This window comes from Psilocybe cubensis, chromosome 11 (genome assembly GCF_017499595.1).
Source record: "Psilocybe cubensis strain MGC-MH-2018 chromosome 11, whole genome shotgun sequence".
Taxonomy (NCBI): Eukaryota; Fungi; Basidiomycota; class Agaricomycetes; order Agaricales; family Agrocybaceae; genus Psilocybe; species Psilocybe cubensis.
The window spans coordinates 998,636-1,021,158 of record NC_063009.1 but is presented as its reverse complement, the minus strand read 5'-3'; the positions used below and the strand labels follow the sequence as shown (position 1 = coordinate 1,021,158).

The 22,523-nt window shown below is 41.0% G+C and overlaps 3 protein-coding genes across 3 annotated transcripts; 1 reads left to right on the top strand and 2 right to left on the bottom strand.

Moving 5' to 3' along the window:
- Positions 1-9,219: 9,219 nt before the first annotated feature.
- On the top strand, positions 9,220-9,753 carry JR316_0011478 (uncharacterized protein; the record flags this gene model as incomplete). Its single annotated transcript, XM_047897133.1, has 1 exon — positions 9,220-9,753. The coding sequence occupies one exon, from the start codon at positions 9,220-9,222 to the stop codon at positions 9,751-9,753; it is 534 nt and encodes a 177-aa protein (XP_047743542.1).
- A 5,908-nt stretch (positions 9,754-15,661) lies between these two features.
- JR316_0011477 (uncharacterized protein) lies at positions 15,662-16,893 on the bottom strand (the record flags this gene model as incomplete). The annotated part of the gene is made up of 5 exons (XM_047897132.1): positions 15,662-15,741; positions 15,798-15,915; positions 15,966-16,160; positions 16,331-16,566; positions 16,713-16,893. The coding sequence occupies 5 exons, from the start codon at positions 16,891-16,893 to the stop codon at positions 15,662-15,664; spliced, it is 810 nt and encodes a 269-aa protein (XP_047743541.1).
- A 1,096-nt stretch (positions 16,894-17,989) lies between these two features.
- JR316_0011476 (uncharacterized protein) lies at positions 17,990-18,720 on the bottom strand (the record flags this gene model as incomplete). The annotated part of the gene is made up of 3 exons (XM_047897131.1): positions 17,990-18,031; positions 18,389-18,577; positions 18,712-18,720. The coding sequence occupies 3 exons, from the start codon at positions 18,718-18,720 to the stop codon at positions 17,990-17,992; spliced, it is 240 nt and encodes a 79-aa protein (XP_047743540.1).
- Positions 18,721-22,523: the final 3,803 nt, after the last annotated feature.

The window sequence follows — 22,523 nt, the reverse complement described above, 5'->3', positions numbered from 1 at the left end:
TGAGTAAGAAAAAAGAGAAAATGCTTTGACAATCTGTTTTGTTTATATGTAACAATTAGATCTGAAATTTTTATCCTAATTGGAGGGGAACTAAAAGAGTTATTTTCAAAAAAGATTCTACTGTAACATTATTTAAATGTCAATACCATGGGTCTACCAATAATGTTGGAGAGCTCATGTTAAACTGTCTTTTGTACTCTTATTTGACTCTCATATTGACTACTAGACAACACTACATCTTTCAAGCCCTTTAATAATGCTGCTTGGTAGTAATCTATGGCCCTGGTACTTTTTTGTTGCCCATTATACTGCTTGTCTGCCAGTATTTTTTGTTTTTTTAGATGTGTTTCTGCCCACTGTTCCTTGAAGGTTCTAAATATTGATAGGATTTCACTTTTGGACGTGCCATTAAATAAAAATGTGGATTATGCTTGAGTAATTGAGGTAAAAGTTGAAGATGTAAGAGCGATACAACATGTCTGTTTATAGATTACAAGGCCTTTGTAAAAAGGGCCTCGTCTACTATATACCGCAAGTCCTGCAATCAAAATGTACACCATTTTGATACCAGAACAAAAATTTGCAAATGGCATTCCCAATATAGAAGGTAGCACGGGTTCTGCCGCGCGGGTATACCGGCATGTGCAACCAGTACTAGGACGGTACTCAGTGCTTACGTGACTCTTCCCGTGATTTTGCTGATGCGTCCTGTCTTTCTATCTCATCTTTTCATCTCAACCTCTTCACAGCATAACAGTGACGACAACCTGCAAACCTGAACAATGGACAAGAAGGCAAGGGATGTCGGATAGTGCAAGGGGGAATCCATGTAGGGGAGGCCCAACTAGTACATTTCATAGTTTTATGTTTTGCATACTCAGCTCAATCCATACAGCAACCCATAACAGTATACCGTTGATGAGCAGTGTGTCGACAACCCATTACAATGCGCAACAAGTCGTTGTTGCTACTACCGACGGTCTTGCCATCTCCGCCAAAGTAATCCCCTCGATTTGATGAGCAGTGCAGCGCTGCTGTAGCTGCTTGTTATGTCATGTTTTTTTGGCCGCATACTGTTCACAACTGCAGTAGACCCTTGACATCACTACCCACTTTTTACGGTATCCCTCATGTCATGCCATTCAACTTGACATCCCGGCCTATCCCCCATTTCGTACACATGCGATAACGAGCAGTAACTTTAAGTTTGCTGCTCGTCTCCGCCTCCCAACGCCTTACCTACAGCACGACAAACAGAACCAGCACTGCAGTTTGTCCTGGTTTATTTTTGACGACTAGTAGCTTGGTCAGTGTCGCCATCGCACCCACATCCTTTAATAACCCTACCGCAGCCTCCCTTGATAGCCACACCCTTCCTCCATTGACACATCTCCGCCTTCGCCTCCACCTTTTCCCTCCATCGACGACCAGTAGCCTTGCGCTACTAGTCTGTATTGTCCCCGTCGCCTTGCCCCCGTTCTTTGTGCACCTATCTCCTCAACAAATCTAGCAATACGAAGTTGCTGGTTTGTGTCATCTACACCCTCATCCCTGCCACCATCGACAACCAGCAGCTGTGCGCTGCTGGTCTGCGTCATTGTCCCCTCCTACTTTGACAAGCCAACAACTATGGAGGAGCTGTTGGTTCTTTGTCTGCCGCCGTCCTTCCCTTAACAACCAGCAGCTCAAAGCTGCTGGTTCGTGTCATCTCTATCTCTGTATCTGTCTCCCTTGACAAAACCAGCAGCACAAAACTGCTGGTTTGTTTCTTCTCACCTCCGCCCTGGCCTTCATCAATGACCAGTAGCATGGTACTGCTGGTCTGTGTTTCTGCTGCCCCTGCCTTCCTTGACGACCAGCAGCATGATGCTGCTAGTCTGCGTTGCACCTGGCACCATTCCTGCACCCATCAATGAAACCAGCAGTTGGCGCTGCTGGTTTGTGTCATCTCCGCCTTGCCCTTTGCTCCATCAACGACCAGCAGGTCCATTCTACTGGTCTGTGTTGTTGCTGCCGCCACCTCTGACTTCAACTTGTCAAACAGCAATCTCTACTCAAAGATGAACAACAGCATGTTGTTTGTCTTTTCTCTTCCTCATCAGCTCCATTCTCAAACCAACAATGAGCAGCAATAGGGCTGCTCGTCTCACTCACATCCACTGTCGGCCCTGCCGTTTGCTGTCTACTCTGTTATCCACTGTCCACCTCCGCCCTCCACCGCCTCCGATATATTGACACCCACCCAGATGACAAGCAGCATGCTTCTGCTGCTTGCCCCGCAATCTGCACCACTCCAAAGGTAAGTTCCTGCGTTTCTGGTTTTAAATTTTACAGTTTCAATTTATACCTAGCTTCACCACTGAAGAGGAGCAAGATTTTGACCACCCTCCATAACAAGCCCCATATTGACTTCTGTTCTCACTTCTGCCGCCTCCGTCACGTCAACTTCCTCCCATGACATACCCGGCATCGACTTGATTCTGCCAGGGGCCATCCCCCCACCGTTCTCAAGAATCAGCAGCACGCTTGTTGCCTCTGTCCCTATCCCTGCCTTCATTGACAACCAGTAGCACATATTGCTGGTTTGTCTCTTCAACGCTCCCACTTCCTTCAATGACCAGCGGTCTATCCCGCCGCCCCCGTCTCCTTCGACGACCGTTGACAACCAGCAGCTGCGCACTGCTGGTCTGCGTTCCTGCCACCCCTGCCTCAATCGACAACCAGCAGCATGGAGCATGCTGCTGGTTCATGTTGTCTCTGCCTCATGCCCCGCCTCCCTCAATGACCAGCAGCATGGAGCACTGCTGGTTTGTTCGCCCTCACCCTCTTGCGCTGAAGATCGAAGTTTGTGATTGGTTATAAACTATATATAATCCAACAAACACAAACCCCAGGGAAAGAGTGGTCCAGACTAGATAGGACGAAACCTTCTCCTAAGTTTCTTAAGGGAGGACGCTGCCTAGGATTTAAGTAGATTAGGATGGTGTGGATTATGAAGGGTAACAAAAGCGAAATAGTAAGAAGAGGATAACCGGGTCATCTGGGTACGATAGTAAATAAGCCTTCCGAAAATGGGATGGAACCGTGGAATTGGATGGCGGGTATATATGGAAAGCGTGAAGAAGATGCGTAGAATGCGTATGAGAAATCAATAAATGTGAATCTTAGAGGGGTTGTCTGAAGTGAGTGGGGAACATTCCGAGGGGAGATGAGAAGATGACTAGGAGTTGGAATGTCGTTAACGGGCTGAATCTTGGAGAATGGTGAAAGTGTCTTTAAATTGACAATCTTTCTGAAGCTTGGAATGAAGCTATACGTCGCAGGAGTATTGACTGAATCGAGGATGAAAGACTAAGTCTGTCTCGAATGAAATCGCTCCAGATGAGTTGACGGAGGGAAAGGATGTCTTGAATACACTCCTAACGGCAATGGTTGGAAGATGTAGAAAGAGTAGGAGCGGTGACGGATTGAATGGAGGAGAGGAAGTAGGGAAGTACTGGAGGTCTGGATAGAAGTTGGATATTCAACGCTAAGAAGAAGAGGCGTTGGATGAGGAGGATGACTGGTCTCGGATGAAATCCTCTCTTAATGGAAAGCAAGATGGCTTCGGATGAATGGAAGTAAACTTGGTCTCAACGGAGGGTGGAACTGATGACTGAATTGGACTTGGGTTTGGGCTTGGCTTGAACTTGAACTTGGAATTGAAATGAATCGATGTGGATTGACTTGAAATTGACTTGACTTGGATGAAAATTGACTTGCTTTGAAGAAAGTGGGGACTGGGTGTAACTTTCCTATCATTTCATGTAATTCTACTACAGCTTTTATACTAAAAGCTACGTGAACGAAATACCAATCTGAGCTACTGAAAACCAAGTCATATACTGTACAAAGTGTCAAGAATGAGGCTACGCAAGTGTAACAATAAGCAAGAACAATAAGACATGTCGATATCGACACTACGACAGATAAGAAATGAATAGGATGAGTAAGAAAGAAGTGTATGACGAAGGTGAATGGTAATACAGATTAGATAAAAGAAGCAAGGATGAGTCAGAAAGCATAGAAGATTGATAAGACAAAGACAATAAAAGCGCAACAGACAATAGAAAAGATATAAATAAACACAAAAGAATGAGTAAGACAAACCAAAAATAAGTTGGAATGAGTAATCCGCAGCCTGATGCTGAGTAAGACCATTGAATTGATAAAAATAGAGTTGACAGTCCGGCTGTGCAAGGCAGTGTAGAAAGCTGTGCAGTTTGATGGTTGACTGATCCGTCGCATAGCCTTGATGATCCGACAAAGTGACATGATCCGGAATAACGTGGCTCCCATGTGACAAGTGTTGATAAGATAAGATGTGTGGATGACTTATGGAAAGAATGACTGCTTGGGTTGAGGGCGTCGTGTGTAGATCCAAAATGAACATCTCATCTCCAATCAGGATTAGGGTATGATAGCGCCTTTGCCCATCCCTTGCCTTTGTCGTGTCTCTCATCGCACCCCCCTCCCATCTGTCTCCGCTTTGTCACCTTTGCATCTTCCCCGTAGTGTTGGTGATGCCCCTGCTGGCCTGCTCGATAGTCTTTTCTTTTTTTTTTTCTGTTGACAGTAGTTAGCAAAACTACATATTATCAAGTTTTGCCCTGCTCAATGTTCAAGTATGGTTTAGTTAGTAAGCGTCTCATCAGATTCTGCTTTTAAAGTCGTGATTTCGAATCACGTAGAAGGTGTCTTTTTAGGCTCTAACCATGATTTATATTTTTGGTCTGTTATAGAAACATATGTAATATGTGTTCACATCTGGTATTCAAAATTAAAATTTTATTAGTATCAATCAATCTGTTGTTGGAAATATTATTAATAGTATGTGTGATTAATTTTATGTATTCAACTTGAATTTTTTCTTTTGAATTTAACTTTTGAATTTGTATTAAATAGGTTTTTATCTAATAAGGCCTTGTATATGCCATGTGATAGCACTGGCCCACCTTACAAGTACTGCAACCTTGTTTGGAAAATAACTTCTCCAAACAACTTTGTTTGCCAAGAAAATAGAGATTAGCACATTGTTTAACTATATCTTCCTTTTGTTGGTTCAATTTTTGCAGAAAATATATTTATTCTCTCCAAAACCATGTTTTTTTTTGTAAAATTTAGGCTGGATTGCTATTTTGGGACTGTCACCTTAGCGCACGTAACATTATTCAATTATGGATGACATCTACCTTATGTCTTCTTAAACAATTTGTTTACTATTATTTTTTAACAATGGTAAAACCTTGTGTCAATGTTTACATCTCTAATTCCTCTTATTTGCATCTATGCATGTACACTCTTCAGCCACTGTTATTCTATATAATTCTATGTACAATTGGTGCTTAGTCCTTCTTACTATGTGTTAGGCTACTTTGCCAATTACTTCACTTTAAGGGATAGGGATGCCAAAGTTTGGTTCAATTTGGTTCGGAGCCCAATTTTTGCCAAACCAGAACTAAACCCACTAAAAAATTTCTGAACCTGAACTGAACTGAACCTAAACTGTTAGAACCAGTTTAGTTGGTTTGGTTCAGGTTTGAACTGATAGAACTGACAAAATTTTAAAGATAATATTTTTAAAAATATAACAAGATATTTAAATAGATTCCCAATCCATAGGCTCATGAGCCTTTGTCTCATTAGAAGCAGTTATTAGTTTATATTTGTAGCAATCTTTGAGAATTTGAAGATACCCAAAGAGTTCTGGATTTATCTGGTTACAATTGAGAACATTAGTCAATGCACTAGCTGGAAAAGAGTGTTCAGCTGCTATAGATGAGCCTTAAATGGCCAAATAGTTGTGTGCAATCCGTGAAAGGGTAGGATATTCCTTTGAATGATACTAAATAATGCATTAGATAAAATAAAAGAATAAACTATCAAATTACTTACACCCCACTACTTGATAGGATCAGAAACTTGCTTTAGATCACTTTCAAGATAATCACAAAGCTCCTTTTGTGGATTTTAAGCCGCCGTTTGACTATTGACCTTGGATTGAATGCTGTTTTGAATCCAAGCTGATGCATAGCTAGACTTAATAGCACTCTCTCTTTCAAATACCAAACAAATTAGAAAAAATCCATTAATATAAATAATAATACTTACCTTGAAATGAGTTTTATGATTGTAAAGACTGAAAAGCCAATTTGCATGGCTTATAATATAAGTTAAACTATAGGTAAATCAGATAATGTTATAACTAATAATAAAGAAATAAAATACACACCATATCACATAAAGCATTATATCTCTTGTCATAATATTCTTCATCCCACATTTTCTTGCAATAAGCAAGCTTAATGTCAGGTTGAAGTACTAGCATGAAAAGTTAAAAAAATAATAAAAAAGAGTAAAATAAAAATGCTCACCCAAACAGATAAAATAAGTATCACTCTCATCAATGGTCAAATACCATTTGCAAAGCTTATCTAGATCTTTTTGAATAGCAGCATGAATAGGAGCAAATTGGGAAATCTTTAAAAGATTTTCCCAACTATCCTGAAGACATTCAAGCATAGGAATAGTTTTCCACAAAGTTGTCTGAGTCTCAGATGAGAACTCAGACTGGACGGCATGTGGATGCTAATAGAATCAATAAATATTTATGTATAAATCAATGAAAAGTACACACACCTCCAAAACTTCTTTCATTAGCTGTAGGAGATCCCATTCATGTTCAGTAAGATAAAAGTCAGCATACTTTTTGTTCTTCAATTTTGGAATATGGTTAGACATATCCGCAACAAGTACAAACTTGTTTACTGCCTAAAAAGAAGGTGAAAATAAGAAATAGAAGAAATCAAAATACATACTAATTCATTTTCAAGAAACCGTTCAACTAAATCAAACATAGATTCCCATTGGGTATAAATCCACTTGATTAACTCAAGTAGAGAAAGTGCTTCCTCCTTACACACAATGCCAAAGTATGCCTTGGCTTGTGGAGAAAGACATATTTAAAATGTATATTAGAAAAAGTAAATAAAAAATAATAAATACTCACCTGGTTAATCAAGGCTAGAACTTTTCCTAGAACATCACTAGGAAGAAAATTAATAACTTTATCAATCTCTTCTTTATCAGAAACAGAATCAAGATATGTCCAGTTAGCAGTCTAGTCTAAATCATCGTCTTCCTCAATCTCATTTTTATCTTCCATTGTCACAGTACCTGTTTTTATTGAGTATATAAAAAAACATAAAGAAGCGGACACAATATTTCTTTTGGTTGAGTGTATAGAAAAGCAAGGATTAACCATTTCAATAAAAGCTTTAGTTGCTAGATGAATAGTGTGCTCCATGCTCCTTAAAAATTATAAAAATATGGTATTTAAAACATATTGAAGACAGTGCATAGCTTTGTTGTTAGAAGTAGCATTATCTACTGTCCCCCAACCAATCTAAACATAATATTAGAATAAATGTACAAGAAAATAAAAATATATACCTTATTCTGTATATCAAAGCGGTCAAAAACAGCTATATTGGCACCACCATGATTACCTTTAATTTCCTCAAAGCCCAAGACACAGGATTTGAGCTCCCAATCAAGAGGCTTATCAAGCAGGCTATCAATATAATGAGTAGTAATACCAAGATATGGATTATATGACTTTGAGGTCCAGGCATCAAAGGTAATCAATATCTGACTGGAAATAGTCTAAATTTAATAAGTATAGGCTTATATAAAGTAAAAATGCAATGAACATACTTTGAAGTGACCAATTAAGTAGTTAACTGCTACCTTGGCCTTTTTTATGACCTCCTCAAGCAACTTTGTACATTTTGGAATGTCATCATCCTTTATAGAAGGACACTAGTATTTCAAAAGAGCTTGAAAAGAGTCTTTTTCAATTACCAGAAATGCCTACACCAATAAACGTAAGTATAAAATCATAAAACAAAAGAATACATACTTGATCATCTTCAACAACAAATGAAAGGATATGCTCAAGTAGGCCTTCCTTTGTCCACTTGGGATTGGGCACAGATGTTGATGAGAAGTGCTGTTGCGTGAGCCTGGAAAAACATGAACAAGAGCTAAAATTAGAACACGGGCCGAGCCTTGACTAAGTCAGGTGATGAGGCATGCACAAGCGCGCGTCAAAGTATAAGCCACAAAATAAAACTTAAACGCGGCGGTGAGATGGAGGATGACAGACCAGGGTGCTATACTCAGGGCGCAAGGGACTGTCACCCAGTTCAAACCGACCAGTAAACTGAGAAACGCGGCCATGAGCACAAGCTAGGAAGTATAACAGTGAGTGAAACAAAAGAGGAAAGCTCATCCAGCGTGAGGGATAAAAATTCAACTGTTCCGCTCAACACATATGGAAAAACGGATCAGAACAGCACCAAGCTCAATATGCATGGACCAAGCGTCAGAGGATAAAAGGGAGAGGAACAGCGAGAGGAAAGGCAAGCAACCCCCGTTGTATAGAACAGGTGGTAGTTTCGGGTTTGTACCCATTTTTGGCAAGTTAATTGAAGTCGTGTAATAAAGATTGAATCATTGTATTTTGATTAATTGAGTTGTTTGCGCAATCCGTTGGATCTTGTTAATTTAAGAGTCACTTGGACTGTTGTGAACACCTTGATAAGTTGACTCAGTACATTGAGATCCTAGGGCGGCAAGTGTAGCACAACTTCTAAACAAACTACAAAGCTTCTCTAATACCTCTACAAATATATATTTGGTGAAGAACAAGGTCTGTGTGAGTAAGGAAGATTGGGTTACCAGTCTTACAAAACCGCACAACACTTCATCTGGAGCCCACCGCGAGGGGAGGTTAGTCAGTAGAGTCAAAAATATAAAAACACAAAAAGCTTACTAAGTGTTTGTAAAAACGCGACAGTGGCAACCCGTCGAAGCGCGTGAGCAGGAATCAGTGACAAAACCGCAGAGTCCTACGCTGCAGCTGAGACCCGTAAACTTAAACAATAACAAAAACCTATTAAACGTGGGACACATAAGTCCATAATAAATAAAAAACAGCCACTTCAGTCTATCGTAGACGCAATACAAAAAATCGAAGTAGACCTTGACACCGCGTCGAGTAGTGCCCATACCGAACAACTAGAACCAAATACCAAACCACTCGCTGCTGATGAAACAGTCTATTTATTGGCTGAAGAGAGCAAGCAAGTTCTAGAACAACATAATAATACAGAAACAATGGCGAAAGACTTACCATTGTTAGGCGATAAAGGCACACCAAAGTTCGATAAGAACAAGCCAGAGGAACTACTGCGTTTCTTGGATCAGCTTGATGACTTATTCAAAAAGTACAGAGTCAAGACTGACAAAGAAAAGAAGCGAGTTGTGTGTTGTTACATATCCCCCACTACAGAGGCAGAATGGCGTGCATTCAGTATGTTCCAGAAGGGCACCTGGAAGCGATTCAGGAAGGACCTGATCATGTCGTACCCAGAAGCTGTTAATCTACATAGAGGTTCTATCGATGCCTTGGACAAAATATGCCAAAAACATAGTGGAAATAACCAAATTAAAAGTCATGATAGCCTAGGCTTAATGGCTTTAGTACAAACCTTTAGAGCAGAAGCTGGGAAACTGTTACAGCCTCCCGCACTACTATCTAACCGTGATCTAGTAGAGCGATTTATCGGTTGTTTGACAACGGAGTTTGCCAGACCAATAGGCCAGAAACTGGACTTCAAGTTGGATACTACAAATGTAGTCAAAACCTAGAATCAGCCGCCAGCTGAAGACGAAGCAGCGGAAGAGTCCAATGAGATAGAGCTGGTCCGATGAGAAGACCGGCATAAGTTTGAAGATGTCATTGAGGCCGCTATTAGCATAGCTGAAAAAGCAGCCAAATGGAACTCTAACGCACTGCTGAAAGGAACCTACCAGACTACACATGCGTATAGAGCTTCAGACCTGGTTCCGGAATCTAAGGACAAGAATTATGTCAAATTAGAAGAACAAATATCTCAGTTGTCAGATGTAATCAGTAACCAAGAGCATAAATGAGCCCTAGAGCTAAAAATGTTACAGGAAAGCCAGCATAAACAGATGCTAGAATTCCAGAACATGATGCTCACCTTCAAAAATAGTCTACAGTTAAATACAGTGCCAACTGCGGCATTTCCACAGACGTCTCAAACAGCTTTTGCACCCAAAGCTTGCATAAGCCAGACCACAGGGTGTCATTACTGTAAGGAGGAAACCCACATTATAATAGATTGCCCACATGTGAGACGGCACTTAAATAACAAATGGGTCATCAAGAATGCCGAGGGGTATGTGAGATTACCAGATGGGTCCCAGGTACATCCAATGGGAAATAAGTCACGAAAAGAGGTAGTTGAAAGCTTGCATAGGACACCAGGGGTTATACCGGTCAGCAAAACTTTGAGTTTCTGGCAGAGTCACAATGATTCACCTTTGGACGCTGCTCACTACCGACTACATAGACAATATGAATTGTCTAAATCCCTTATGAACCTTTGAGAAGACTTTGGGGACGACACGTTTGAGGCAGTGTTAGGGAGGCATCCAGTTCTTGATGAAGAAGAAGAACCTACCCTGGGAAATTTTCCCTAAGTTCGAGGAAGGGTTATGAAGGGGCACGATGTACCTCACCGCATTTCCAACAACAAAACAACCCGGAGAACGGTAATACACCTGCACAAGCAGAAGCAGATAAAGAAGACACAGAGAAAAATAAAAACAAGCTACCGTACATAGATGTACAACCACTAAATGAAGTTGTGCGACCCATAATAGACATGCGTGGGCCGGATTACAAGTCAAAACCGGTGTATAGTACTAAGGCACTAGTTGAAAACATTATAATCAGTCAGCAGCTACATGAAACAGCTATGAGTGCACTAGTCACAGTGACTGTAAGAGACCTACTGGGCAGTGCGCCACAAGTGCGAGAGCACTTGCAAAAAGATGTCACTCCCATAAAAATATCAACGTCCCAATTAGAACCGTTAGCGGTGTTTATATTGACCAATAAATTAGACTCACAAAAGCAATATAAAGTTGGTAATAACCTCTACTTGCAGTTACTACAGCAGGGTGAGAAAAAGTTACCAACCTCCACCTACACAGGGAAAGAAACCAAACAACTGCGGTCTCTCTGGCCCAAAATCAATGGAGTAGAAGAGATCAAAGCTATAATGGATAGCGGGTCCCAAATAGTATCCATGTCTGAGGAAGTAGCCCTTAGGACAGGTCTAAGCTGGGATCCCAACGTTACCATCAACATGGAAAGCGCAAATAAAACTATTAACCACATGTTAGGACTTGCAAGGAACGTGCCATTCACCTTTGGAGGCATCACCATATATCTGCAGGTCCATGTTATTAGGAACCCAGCCTATACTATCCTGCTGGGACGAACCTTCGACTCATTAACGCGGTCCAACGTGCAGACAGAACATGATGGGTCCGCCACTATTTGTATAGAGGACCCTAACACTGGGAGGAAAGCAGTGGTTCCTATCTTTGAGCAAGGCAGAGGACCAAAAACATGTACAGACAAGAGAAAGAAAAAGGCGGAGGGTTTTTAATCCACCTCGAGGACAACCTCAAGGCTAACTTGTTGAACCAAATCGGCGAGGGCGGAGAGGTGGCAGCCGTGTTTGAATTAAATAAAAAGACACAGGAGCTAAAAATTCACGCATACCAGATTAAAGCAGATAAGTTCTTGAGGAAAGAGGTCAGAGAGGCGTTTCTATCCCAAGTATTAGAACACAAAGTAATGGAACCAAAAGATAAGCAAAGATTGGAGCAGTTCTTTCAAGGCAAAACATATAACGTATCACGAAAGACAGGCACTCAAAAGGCTAAAATAACAAGGCAACTGGCAACCTATCTGGGCAAGAAGAGATATAAACCAGTAGTGCAAAAAGTAAGGCCAGTTTATACTGACTTGCCGGAAGAATTCTGCATAAAGCGCCAAATCAAGGGAGATCTGCTGGCAGACATGCCCCAGCTGAATCCGCACCCTACGGACTTTGTGCCAACACGCTGTTATACGCAAGAACGTATGGAGGCAATGGACAAGGTACATGGAGATGAATTTCTGTGGCCAGAAGAAAGGAAACTGGTACACAATATCATCATGCAACAAAACCAAGCATTTGCCTGGGACAACAGCAAACGCGGGCACTTCAAAGAGGAATTCTTTCCCCCAGTTAAGATACCCACAGTGGAGCACACACCCTGGGTTTATAAAAACATACCTATTCTGAAGGGACTATACGAGGAGGTCTGTAAAATAATAAAATCTAAGCAAGAGTCAGGAGTTTATGAAACCTCAAATGCATCCTACCGCTCAAGATGGTTTACAGTGCTGAAGAAGGATGGGAAGAGCCTGTGCATTGTGCATAGCCTGGAACCTCTAAACGCAGTAACCATAGCCCATTCCGGCCTACCGCCAGGTACGGAGGACCTCACTATGCACTTTGCGAAACGCGCATGTGGCAGGATGTTTGACCTATACGTAGGCTATGATGAACAAAAAATAGATGAAAAGTTTAGAGACATAACTACATTTCAAACGCCATTTGGCGCCATGAGGCTGGTGATCCTGCCAATGGGATGGACGAACTCAGTACTTATATTTCATGACGATGTAACATACATATTGCAGGAAGAGATACCAAATGTGACGATACCATACATTGATGATGTAGCCGTCCAAGGACCTGCAACCCCATACAAAGTGGAGAGCACCTTTGAAACTATTCCACAGAATAGTGGCATCAGGCGATTTGTATGGGAGCATTTAGGAAACGTGAACCGTGTACTCCAGCGTATAAAATATGCGGGCAGGACATTCTCAGGTTACAAATCAGTTCTATGCGCCAAAGAGATTCCAGTAGTCGGGCATAGATGTACGTACAAGGGAAGAAAACCCATGGTAGAAAGGGTTAAGGCCATAAGTGAATGGGCGCCTTGCAAAGACATAGGGGACATACGTGCCTTTCTAGGTACATGTGGAACACTGAGAGCCTTCATACCCGGGTACACAGAGAAAGCTTATCACTTGCAAAAACTCACCCAAAAGAAAAGAGTGTTTGAATGGGGCCACAGCAAGAGTCTAGTATGGGATTGTTAAAACAAGCTGCCGAGAACGCACCCTGTCTGAAAAATATAGATTATGAAGTGGCAAACGCGGTTGTATTGGCAGTAAACACCTCGTTCATTGCAATAGGGTACTATATTTATCAGGAAAACTTGGATGGCACCATCAACTATGTAAAATTTGGCTTGATAACTTTGCACAAACACGAGTCAAGGTATTCACAACCGAAGCGAGAGTTATATGGGCTCAAGTGGGCACTAAAAGAAAACAGGGCTTATCTGATTGGGTGTCAAAAATTAGTGGTCAAGACAGACACGCAATACATTGATGGTATGCTGCGAAATCCTGATATGATGCCTAATGCCACAATCAATAGGTGGATAGAGGAAATAATGTTGTATCAATTTACCTTAAGGCATAAGGCAGGCAAGACCTTTGGTCCCGACGGGTTGTCAAGAAGGAAGGGATAGCCATGGTATGAGCCACCTGGAACCGCGGGTGATGAGGTAGAGGAGTGGAAGTTGCCCCCTACGGAAGTCTTTGATGACACAGAGAGGGGATTGCAAGATATAAGTAAATTCCAACCTCTGATAGATAATAGAGGAGGGTACTTACAACATATCGCACTAAGTCTGTCGCCAAGTGAAAAGCCAAGACCGATAGAGACTTTCGTCGATCAAATTGTGCCAGACACAGGATGCTTGGCGGGTGCTGCCAAGACCACCAAGGACTTGAGTAAAGAACTTAGTCGTGCAGATGAGTTACGTGCAGAAGAATTGAAGGCTATAGAAGCATGATTGGATCAACAGCACACAAAACTAACCACCAAACAAAGAACGGTTTTTGAACAGTTCACAAACATCCTGGCGCTACCAGCCAAAGTAGACAGGGTGGCACGTTATAATGAAGAACACCGGACTACGCTTGCCAAACAACAGGATAACGACCTGGAGTGGGTCAAGGTATGGTTACGAGACAAAAAGTGGAAAGGCAAAGGGTGGTCGGGGCATTGACAGGAGACCTTTACAAGATATGCCCGCAGATTCTTTGAGCATGAGGAACAGTTGTACTTGCATAGTTACAAAAATACGCACCGACTGGTAGTACCCAAAAATGATAGAATGTACATGATGAAATCAGCACACGATCACACCAGGCACAGAGGGGTATACGCGACTACCCAGATGCTGGTCCAGCAATTCTAGTGGCCCTTAATAGAAAAGGATATAAACTGGTATGTGAAGACGTGTCACAGGTGCCAACAGAGACAACACACCTTGTTGCGACTCAGGCCAATAATGACCTTCACACCGTCCATATTCCAAGTACTACACGCTGACAGTATGAGGATGACACCTCCGTTGAATGGATGCAACACGGTGGTGCATGGCAGAGACAACTTGACGACCTGGATAGAAGGGCGGGGCCTGGTACGAGAAACAGGTAGGGCGATAGGACAGTGGCTATGGGAGGACATCCTATGTCGCTGGGGGGTGTCTTACCACGATTGTCACGGATAACGGACCACCTTTTGTAGTGGCAATCAAATGGCTTAGAGAGAAGTATGATATCACAGGGATTAAAATCTCACCGTATAACTCAAAGGCAAACAGAAAGATTGAACAATATTACTTTGACATTTGACAGATGTTGTATAAGATGCTAGGCGAAGAAAACATTAAGAAGTGGTATTGGTTCCTCACCTTTGTGTTTTGGGCAGATTGTGTAACAATTTGGCGACGCTTGGGGTGTTCTCTGTACTTCCTGGTTACAGCCGCGCACCCTATTTTGCCGCTAGATGTCCAGGAAGCAACCTGGTTAGTTAATCTGCCAGAAGGATTGATGAGTATCGAAGAACTCATAGCTTACCAAGCTAAAGCACTGATGAAGCACCGTGAGCATGTGGATCGCATGCGCTCTAGAATAGACAAGGAAAAATATGCATGGTTGCACAAGTACGAGGAGGACCACAAAGTGGTTATACGTAATTATAGCTTCAGCCCTGGTGACCTAGTCCTGGTCAGGAATACAGCCGTGGAGTCATCACACAGCAGTAAGCTGACACCACGCTACCTGGGCCCAATGATTGTGGTCAGGAGGACTCAGGAAGGGGCCTATATTGTGGCGAAAATGGACGGGGCTGTGTGGCAGAATAAAGTAGGTGCATTCCGGGTAGTCCCATACTACGCGCGTGAGCACATACCGTTGCCTGATGACATAGGAGAAATACTAGATACCTCTCCAGAAGGGTTAGACCGCATAGAAGCATCCAGCAAAGAAGAATTCACAGCTGCCCCGGATTGGGACAGGCTCCCACTAACAAATTGGGGCTCCAAAGACGAGTCAGCATAAATGGTGACATTGAAGTCGCTACACAATGGGAAAACCATGACTAAGATCTACACGAAGAAAGAATCACGGCCTAGAATAAAAACCCATAAGCAGTAAGGTGTCTTATCGTAGGTACGCTCAGCCCTTTTTCAAGCGAGTATAGTTGGCAATCTCCTTCAAGGTTAGCTCATTCTAGTTGTGTAAATGCGACAAGTGGAACTCCTAGTCGGCTTTTTCCTTGTAGAGATTATACAAAGCATGGTCTACAGACAAGTTCTTGGGAGAGAAACCCAGTGTAGTCACTGCCCAAGTGGCATGAGTAGGCAAATGGTGAGACGAAAAATTGAGTGGCACTTACTAGACTTAGCCTCTTTGGAGCGCACACGTTTGTTGGCATATCGGCATGCCTTCTGCAATGCAGGCTCACTGGATGATACACCGGCGGCTTCATAGTCAAGTAGAACAGTTTCAGGCCGCTAAGAACGGTAATCAGGTAGGGAGATGCGAATTAGTGAGGCACACACACCTTGTTTGTCCCCTTGCCCTTAGACAAAACAGAAGAAGAACCCAGCTGAGAAGCACCAGGGGTAGAAGAGTCCACAATGGTGGTAGGGATTGCAATTTGACTTGGGCCGTCGTTGTCAACGGACATGGCCTGCATACCGTCAATGAGTTGCAAGATAAATAATATGAGGTCATATCGTGTTACCTCATCCTCCTGCTAAAAACATTAGTAAACAACGCTTAAGCACCAGAAGAGAAGAAAGAGACAAAAAGGGCATATGTCAGAGGATTCGACAATAGTCTTGGACTTTATGACTCGCCGGGAACGCTGGAAGGCGGTGGTGGTTTGACGCAGAAGGAATTAAAAGGTGTAAAGTTGGGCCTCACCTTGTGACGTGAAGGCTCCATGCGCTCTCCAGGAGTGGCGCCGCCACCAGTGGAGGAGTTTCCAACAGAAAGGACATTGCCAGGCTTGACGGACAAAGATGCACTGACTTCCGTAGATAAAGCTTCGGGCGTCGCGCCATGGCAAAGTTGCTGGATGGTCTTGCAAATACCAAACACCACTTCAAACGCCGGTGATTGAGGCATCTTGGGGAGCGCGGGGTTGGCCAAACAAAGAGCTCGTTGTATGTTGAAATAAGCAGTACGCAGTTCGAAACAGAGATTAGTGGCATCTTGCACCACCATAACTTGGTCTGCTGGTCAGGTATGCTCCTAAAGAAAAGGAGAAAGTCAAACGCTAGGTGTAACTTTGAACAGCTAATACTCACAAACTTGTGCACACTCTCGTCAAGGTCCCGTAAGACATGTGGGATTTTGCCATATTGAGAAAAGATGGGCGCTAGGCGGTTGCCATCGTTCAAAGCAAGACCAAGCGTCAGTAACGTGTCATTGTGGATCTCTGCAACCAACGGCTGTAGAACTATGGTGTTAGAAGAGACAGACATGATAACCAGAAGCAGGGACAGAAAAGGAGCAGAACTCACCTTTAAACCATTGAGGCAGACAGGAGTTGAAAAAGTCTCTACAGGCGGATGCACAAGTCAAACTCACCTACTCCAAAGGAATGGGTTTGATCACTCCCCATATGTCTCAGACAACGGACGAGGGGGGAGGTGAATAAGACATGAAAACGGGGAAACAGGACCAAAGCTTTATTAGTTGGGGGGGATGGTGAGAAGCGCTGTTGCATGAGCCTGGAAAAACACGAACAAGAGCTAAAATTAGAACACGGGCCGAGCCTTGACTAAGTCAGGTGACGAGGCATGCACAAGCACGTGTCAAAGTATATATAAGCCACAAAATAAAACTCGAACGCGGCGGTAAGACGGAGGATGACAGACCAGGGTGCTATACTCGGGGTGCAAGGGACTGTCACCCAGTTCAAACCAACCAGTAAACCAAGAAACGCGGCCATGAGCGCAAGCTAGGAAGCATAACCGTGAGTGAAACAAAAGAGAAAAGCTCACCCAGCGTGAAGGATAAAAATTCAACTGTTCCGCTCAACACATATGGAAAAACGGATCAGAACAGCACCAAGCTCAATATGCATGGACCAAGCGTCAGAGGATAAAAGGGAGAGGAACAGCGAGAGGAAAGGCAAGCAACCCCCGTTGTATAGAACAGGCAGTAGTTTTGGGTTTGTACCCATTTTTGGCGAGTTAGTTGAAGTCGTGTAATAAAGATTGAATCATTGCATTTTGGTTGATTGAGTTGTTTGCACAATCTGTCGGGTCTTGTTAATTTGAGAGTCACTTGGACTATTGTGAACACCTTGATAAGTTGACTCAGTACATTGAGATCCTAGGGCGGCAAGTGTAGCACAACTTCTAAACAAACTACAAAGCTTCTCTAATACCTCTACAAATATATATTTGGTGAAGAACAAGGTCTGTGTGAGTAAGAAAGATTGGTTTACCAGTCTTACAAAACCGCACAATACTTCAATGTCACATACATGTCAAGTGGCCTTAAAGATGTGCTATTATATCTGATTTAGCTGAATTGGGCAAATATATAGGATTAGGGTCCATATTAAGTTTTTTACACCCATTGAGGTACTTCTTTCCATGAGTTTCCCAATTTCTATCCATAGATTAGCATTAAATTAGAGAAAAGATATAAAAAGAATAACTAACCAAGAAATATGCTTGCATAATGAACTATTGCTGCCTGTCATAAAGCAAGCACCTAATGGAACTTTCCTGCTTCTAAAAAGATATGTATGAGTACTCATTCATTACTCACAAAATAAAAAAACTGACTGGCAGATCTTGCAAATATTACCAGTTATAGTCTTTCCATCTTCCTCCTTTTCCGCCTTCTCATACATAGCATGGACATCAGCAGTTTAAAGTACATGTTAACAAAGCATCAATCTGACCTTGTGTAATTCTTGAAGAAAATCCTTTTTTTTTTATATACAACTAAAGGGTCCTTCACCTCCTCTTCCTCTTCCTCTTCCTCTTCCTCTTCCTCTTCCTCTTCCTCTTCCTCTTCCTCTTCCTCTTCCTCTTCCTCTTCCTCTTCCTCTTCCTCTTCCTCTTTCTCTTCTTCTTCCTCCTCTCCCACCACCACCACCTCTCCCTCTTCCTCTACCTCTTCTACCTCTCCTACCACCACCTCTCCCCCCTTACAGTGGGCAAAAAAACCGTTTGAGTGTTGGTCACGTATGAAAAGATTAATTTATAACTTTGAAATTAAAAATGTTAAAAATATGAGATTATTCACAGATATACTATATGGTGTTAGCTAAAGGATGACACACTGATCATGTGATTTGTCCAAGAATTGACCAAACAGCAGCATACACAATTTGCTAAGTCATTCAAACAGTTTTTTTGCTAGTAATTTAAATGCTATAAACTATGTATTATCACATGACTTTGTTGATATACCAAACAACTATCAATAAAATCATGTGACTACATGTTGAATAGGTATATAATAGCTACAACCAACCTCTTTATCCCCCCAATCAAGCATGAAACCTCTCTCTAAAGCAACCATTGCTACTATTGTCTCTCTTCTTACTTCTGGTCACTCCTATGCCTCTATCAAGGCCCAGACTGGAGCTAGTGCTGGTTCTATCACCAAGATTTGCCAAGACTACTGTCCTGAGGCAGTGGTTTCCCATGGAGGACGCCCAAAGAAGCTGACTGGTGCCAATATCACCTATACCAAGCGTAGAATTCAAACTAGACAAATCAAGAATGCTGTGCAAGCTGCCAAGTCTCTGGCTACTATTAATGGCCAGAATATCAGTCCTCAAACAGTTAGGAATGCACTCAAATCAACTGGCATGGTCTCAGTGGCAAAACAAAAGAAGCCTTTGTTATCAAAAAAGCATAGGAGGGCTAGATTGGAGTTTGCAGAAAGGCACTTGGAGTGGACTGTGGATGACTGGACAAGGGTCTGATGGTCAGATGAGACCAAAATCAACAGATTGGGTTCAGATGGCAGAGATCAGGTGTGGATAGACAAGGAAAACAGACAGGACCCCAGGAGGATCAAGCAAACTGTGAAGTTTGGAGGAGGAAACTTGATGATGTGGGGTTGTATGGGATGGGAAGGAATTGGATTTGCCACTAGAATTGATGGGAAGATGGATTCTCAGTTATACACTGAGATCCTAGGTGATGAGCTCCTAAAATCCTTGGAGTGGTATGGTCAACAGATAGAAGATATCCACTTTCAGCAAGACAATGACCCCAAGCACACCTCAAAATTGGCCAAGAAATGGTTTGAAGAGCAGAATTTTAGGGTCCTCATATGGCCTGCACAATCTCCAGATCTCAACCCCATTGAACATCTATGGGAATACCTCAAAAGAAGACTTAATGAACATAAAGTCCCACCAAAGGGTATCTATGAACTTTGGGAGAGGGTTGAGAAGGAATGGAATGGAATACCCAAGGAATTTGATTGCTAGCATGCCTAGAAGGTGTGCAGCAGTGATTAAGACCAAGGGTGGACATACAAAGTACTAGTAGATATGATTTATTGATACTCAAGTGTTTAGCAAAAAAACTGTTCGAATGACTTAGCAAACTGTATATGCTCCTGTTTGGTCAATTCTTGGAAAAATCACATGATCAGTGTGCCATCCTTTAGCTAATACCCTCTAGTATACCTGTGAATAATCTCATATTTTTAACATTTTTAATTTCAAAGTTATAAATTAATCTTTTCATATGTGACCAACACTTGAACGGTTTTTTTGCCCACTGTAAGAAGAGAGACAATAGTAGCAATGGTTGCTTTAGAGAAAGGTTTCATGCTTGATTGGGGGGATAAAGAGGTTGGTTGTAGCTATTATATACCTATTCAACATATAGTCACATGATTTTATTGATAGTTGTTTGGTATATCAACAAAGTCATGTGATAATACATAGTTTATAGCATTTAAATTACTAGCAAAAAAACTATTCGAATGACTTAGCAAATTGTGTATGCTGCTGTTTGGTCAATTCTTGGACAAATCACATAATCAGTGTGTCATTCTTTAGCTAACACCATATAGTATATCTGTGAATAATCTTATATTTTTAACATTTTTAATTTCAAAGTTATAAATTAATCTTTTTATATGTGACCAACACTCAAATGGTTTTTTTGCCCACTGTATGTGATGTTAGGATTTTAGACCAGGAGTGCTATAATTTAAAATCAAAGCTGCTTATGGTTAAAGGCTATATATCATCACTTACTGAGTCCTAAAAACCTTCTTCAAAGCATATGTATACAACATTAAAAAAAAAGGTTTTTCCTAGTTCACTTAAATATGTCTGTGATCTTGCTGAAGGTCCCAAAATACTTGTTCCTATATACAAAAAGGATGTCAGGGTTTCTCCAGTTTTTCTTCTTTATCTTTATAGAGTTATCTTATCCTTTCATTATCTTATCAATTATCTGATTAGATAGTTTATTTCTTTCATTATAGCCTCATTGCTCTACTTTTTTCTAGTAAATTCTATATTATTCCTAGTCTTACTCATTCTTTTTCCATATAATGTCGCTTTTATTTTTTAATCTTCCTTTATAATGTAATATAGGGAATATTTTAGAATAGCTGTAGAGTATAAATACTAGACTTGTAGATAGCTGTAGCCTCAGCTTCAATTTCTTAGGATATCCACTATTATTGGTGTGATCTCTTAAAATCATTGAATCTCTCTCACTCTCTCGTTCTTTCTCTGCTCTTATACTCTCCCTTTGCTCTCTCTCTTTCTTGCTTGATCTTTATTGGTAGTCTTGTCATACTAATTATAGTATTGCCTTGACAAAGAATATGTTGGTCTCAACCTTTAAACATGCTTTTTCTGGATATACCTTTGTTTTCAGCACTATTCATAGATATAGGCTAATATATATCAAAGCAAACAAAGCTGGCATACTCAAGAAGTTCATATCACATAAATGTACTCCAGATGGTAAATAGAATCTTTTAAAAAAAGTCAAGTTACTTTTTCTTAAAAATATACTATATACTTACCCTATATTTAATAGCACTTGAAAAAAATAATTTAGAAACTATTAAGGAAGAATACAAGACTTATAGTATATGTTATGAAAATTTCAGATATGAAGGTAAAGAATTGGCTGCTTATATACCTGACGGTAGTAGAAAAGCCAATAAAAGATTGATAAACATTTTTTATGAAGCTATAGCAGTTGATTAAAATGTTAAAATCCATTTGGTAAGTCAAAATTACTTTCTTTCTATTATATATTCTTATATTATGACTAGTCATTAGACTCTGGTTAGTCAAATGTTGTAAAGTACTTTGATTTTCTAGATGCTTAGAAAGAAAAAAAGTGCACTCATAATTTTGCAGTATTAGTCAATGCCCAAAGAATGTTTGAAATATCTGCATTTGCTCTTGATTTTTCTTTGAAAGATGGCCAAAAATAAGGAAACCATGATTTTTAGTAAGTAAATGTCTTTTTATATATTGCTATAAGTATTTGTCTAATATTTATTAAGAAATCTCTATGGCTGAAACCTTTATTATACACTTTTTTGAGACTACATGGAATACAACTATTGGCTAAACTTTAGTAAAAGGCAAACATCTCACAAACTTTGATAATATATTTGCACTAGATACATTGTCAACTTTCGGCCACTTCATTTATGAGCAAACCAATTACCAAAAAACCACTCTAAACTTCCCAGATAATGCTTTATAACTTTTCAAATATAGACTTTATTTACTCTTCCTAAAGGCTTTATTCAAGATGATGGATTCTTGGCAATTTTTGACTATAACTATCATTTGTAAGTTTTTTAATATACTTTCTATTAAATTCTTCATCAGCAGAAAAAGAAAAAACTCAGTAGTGCTATAGTTGTATAATAGACTGGGTAGTCTTGTTGACTGCCCCCCTATTTTATTGCTCCCGTAGCTTCCCACCTAAAGTCAGTAGACCCTGTAGATTTCTTAGTCATATATGTAGCTTTTGTAGTTTTCTATAATTCTAACAAATAGTATAATAATAATCTATAGATACTACTGGTACTACGTTGCTAATGCACAATTTGATATTGAGTAAAAATCATCAATAGGGCATCC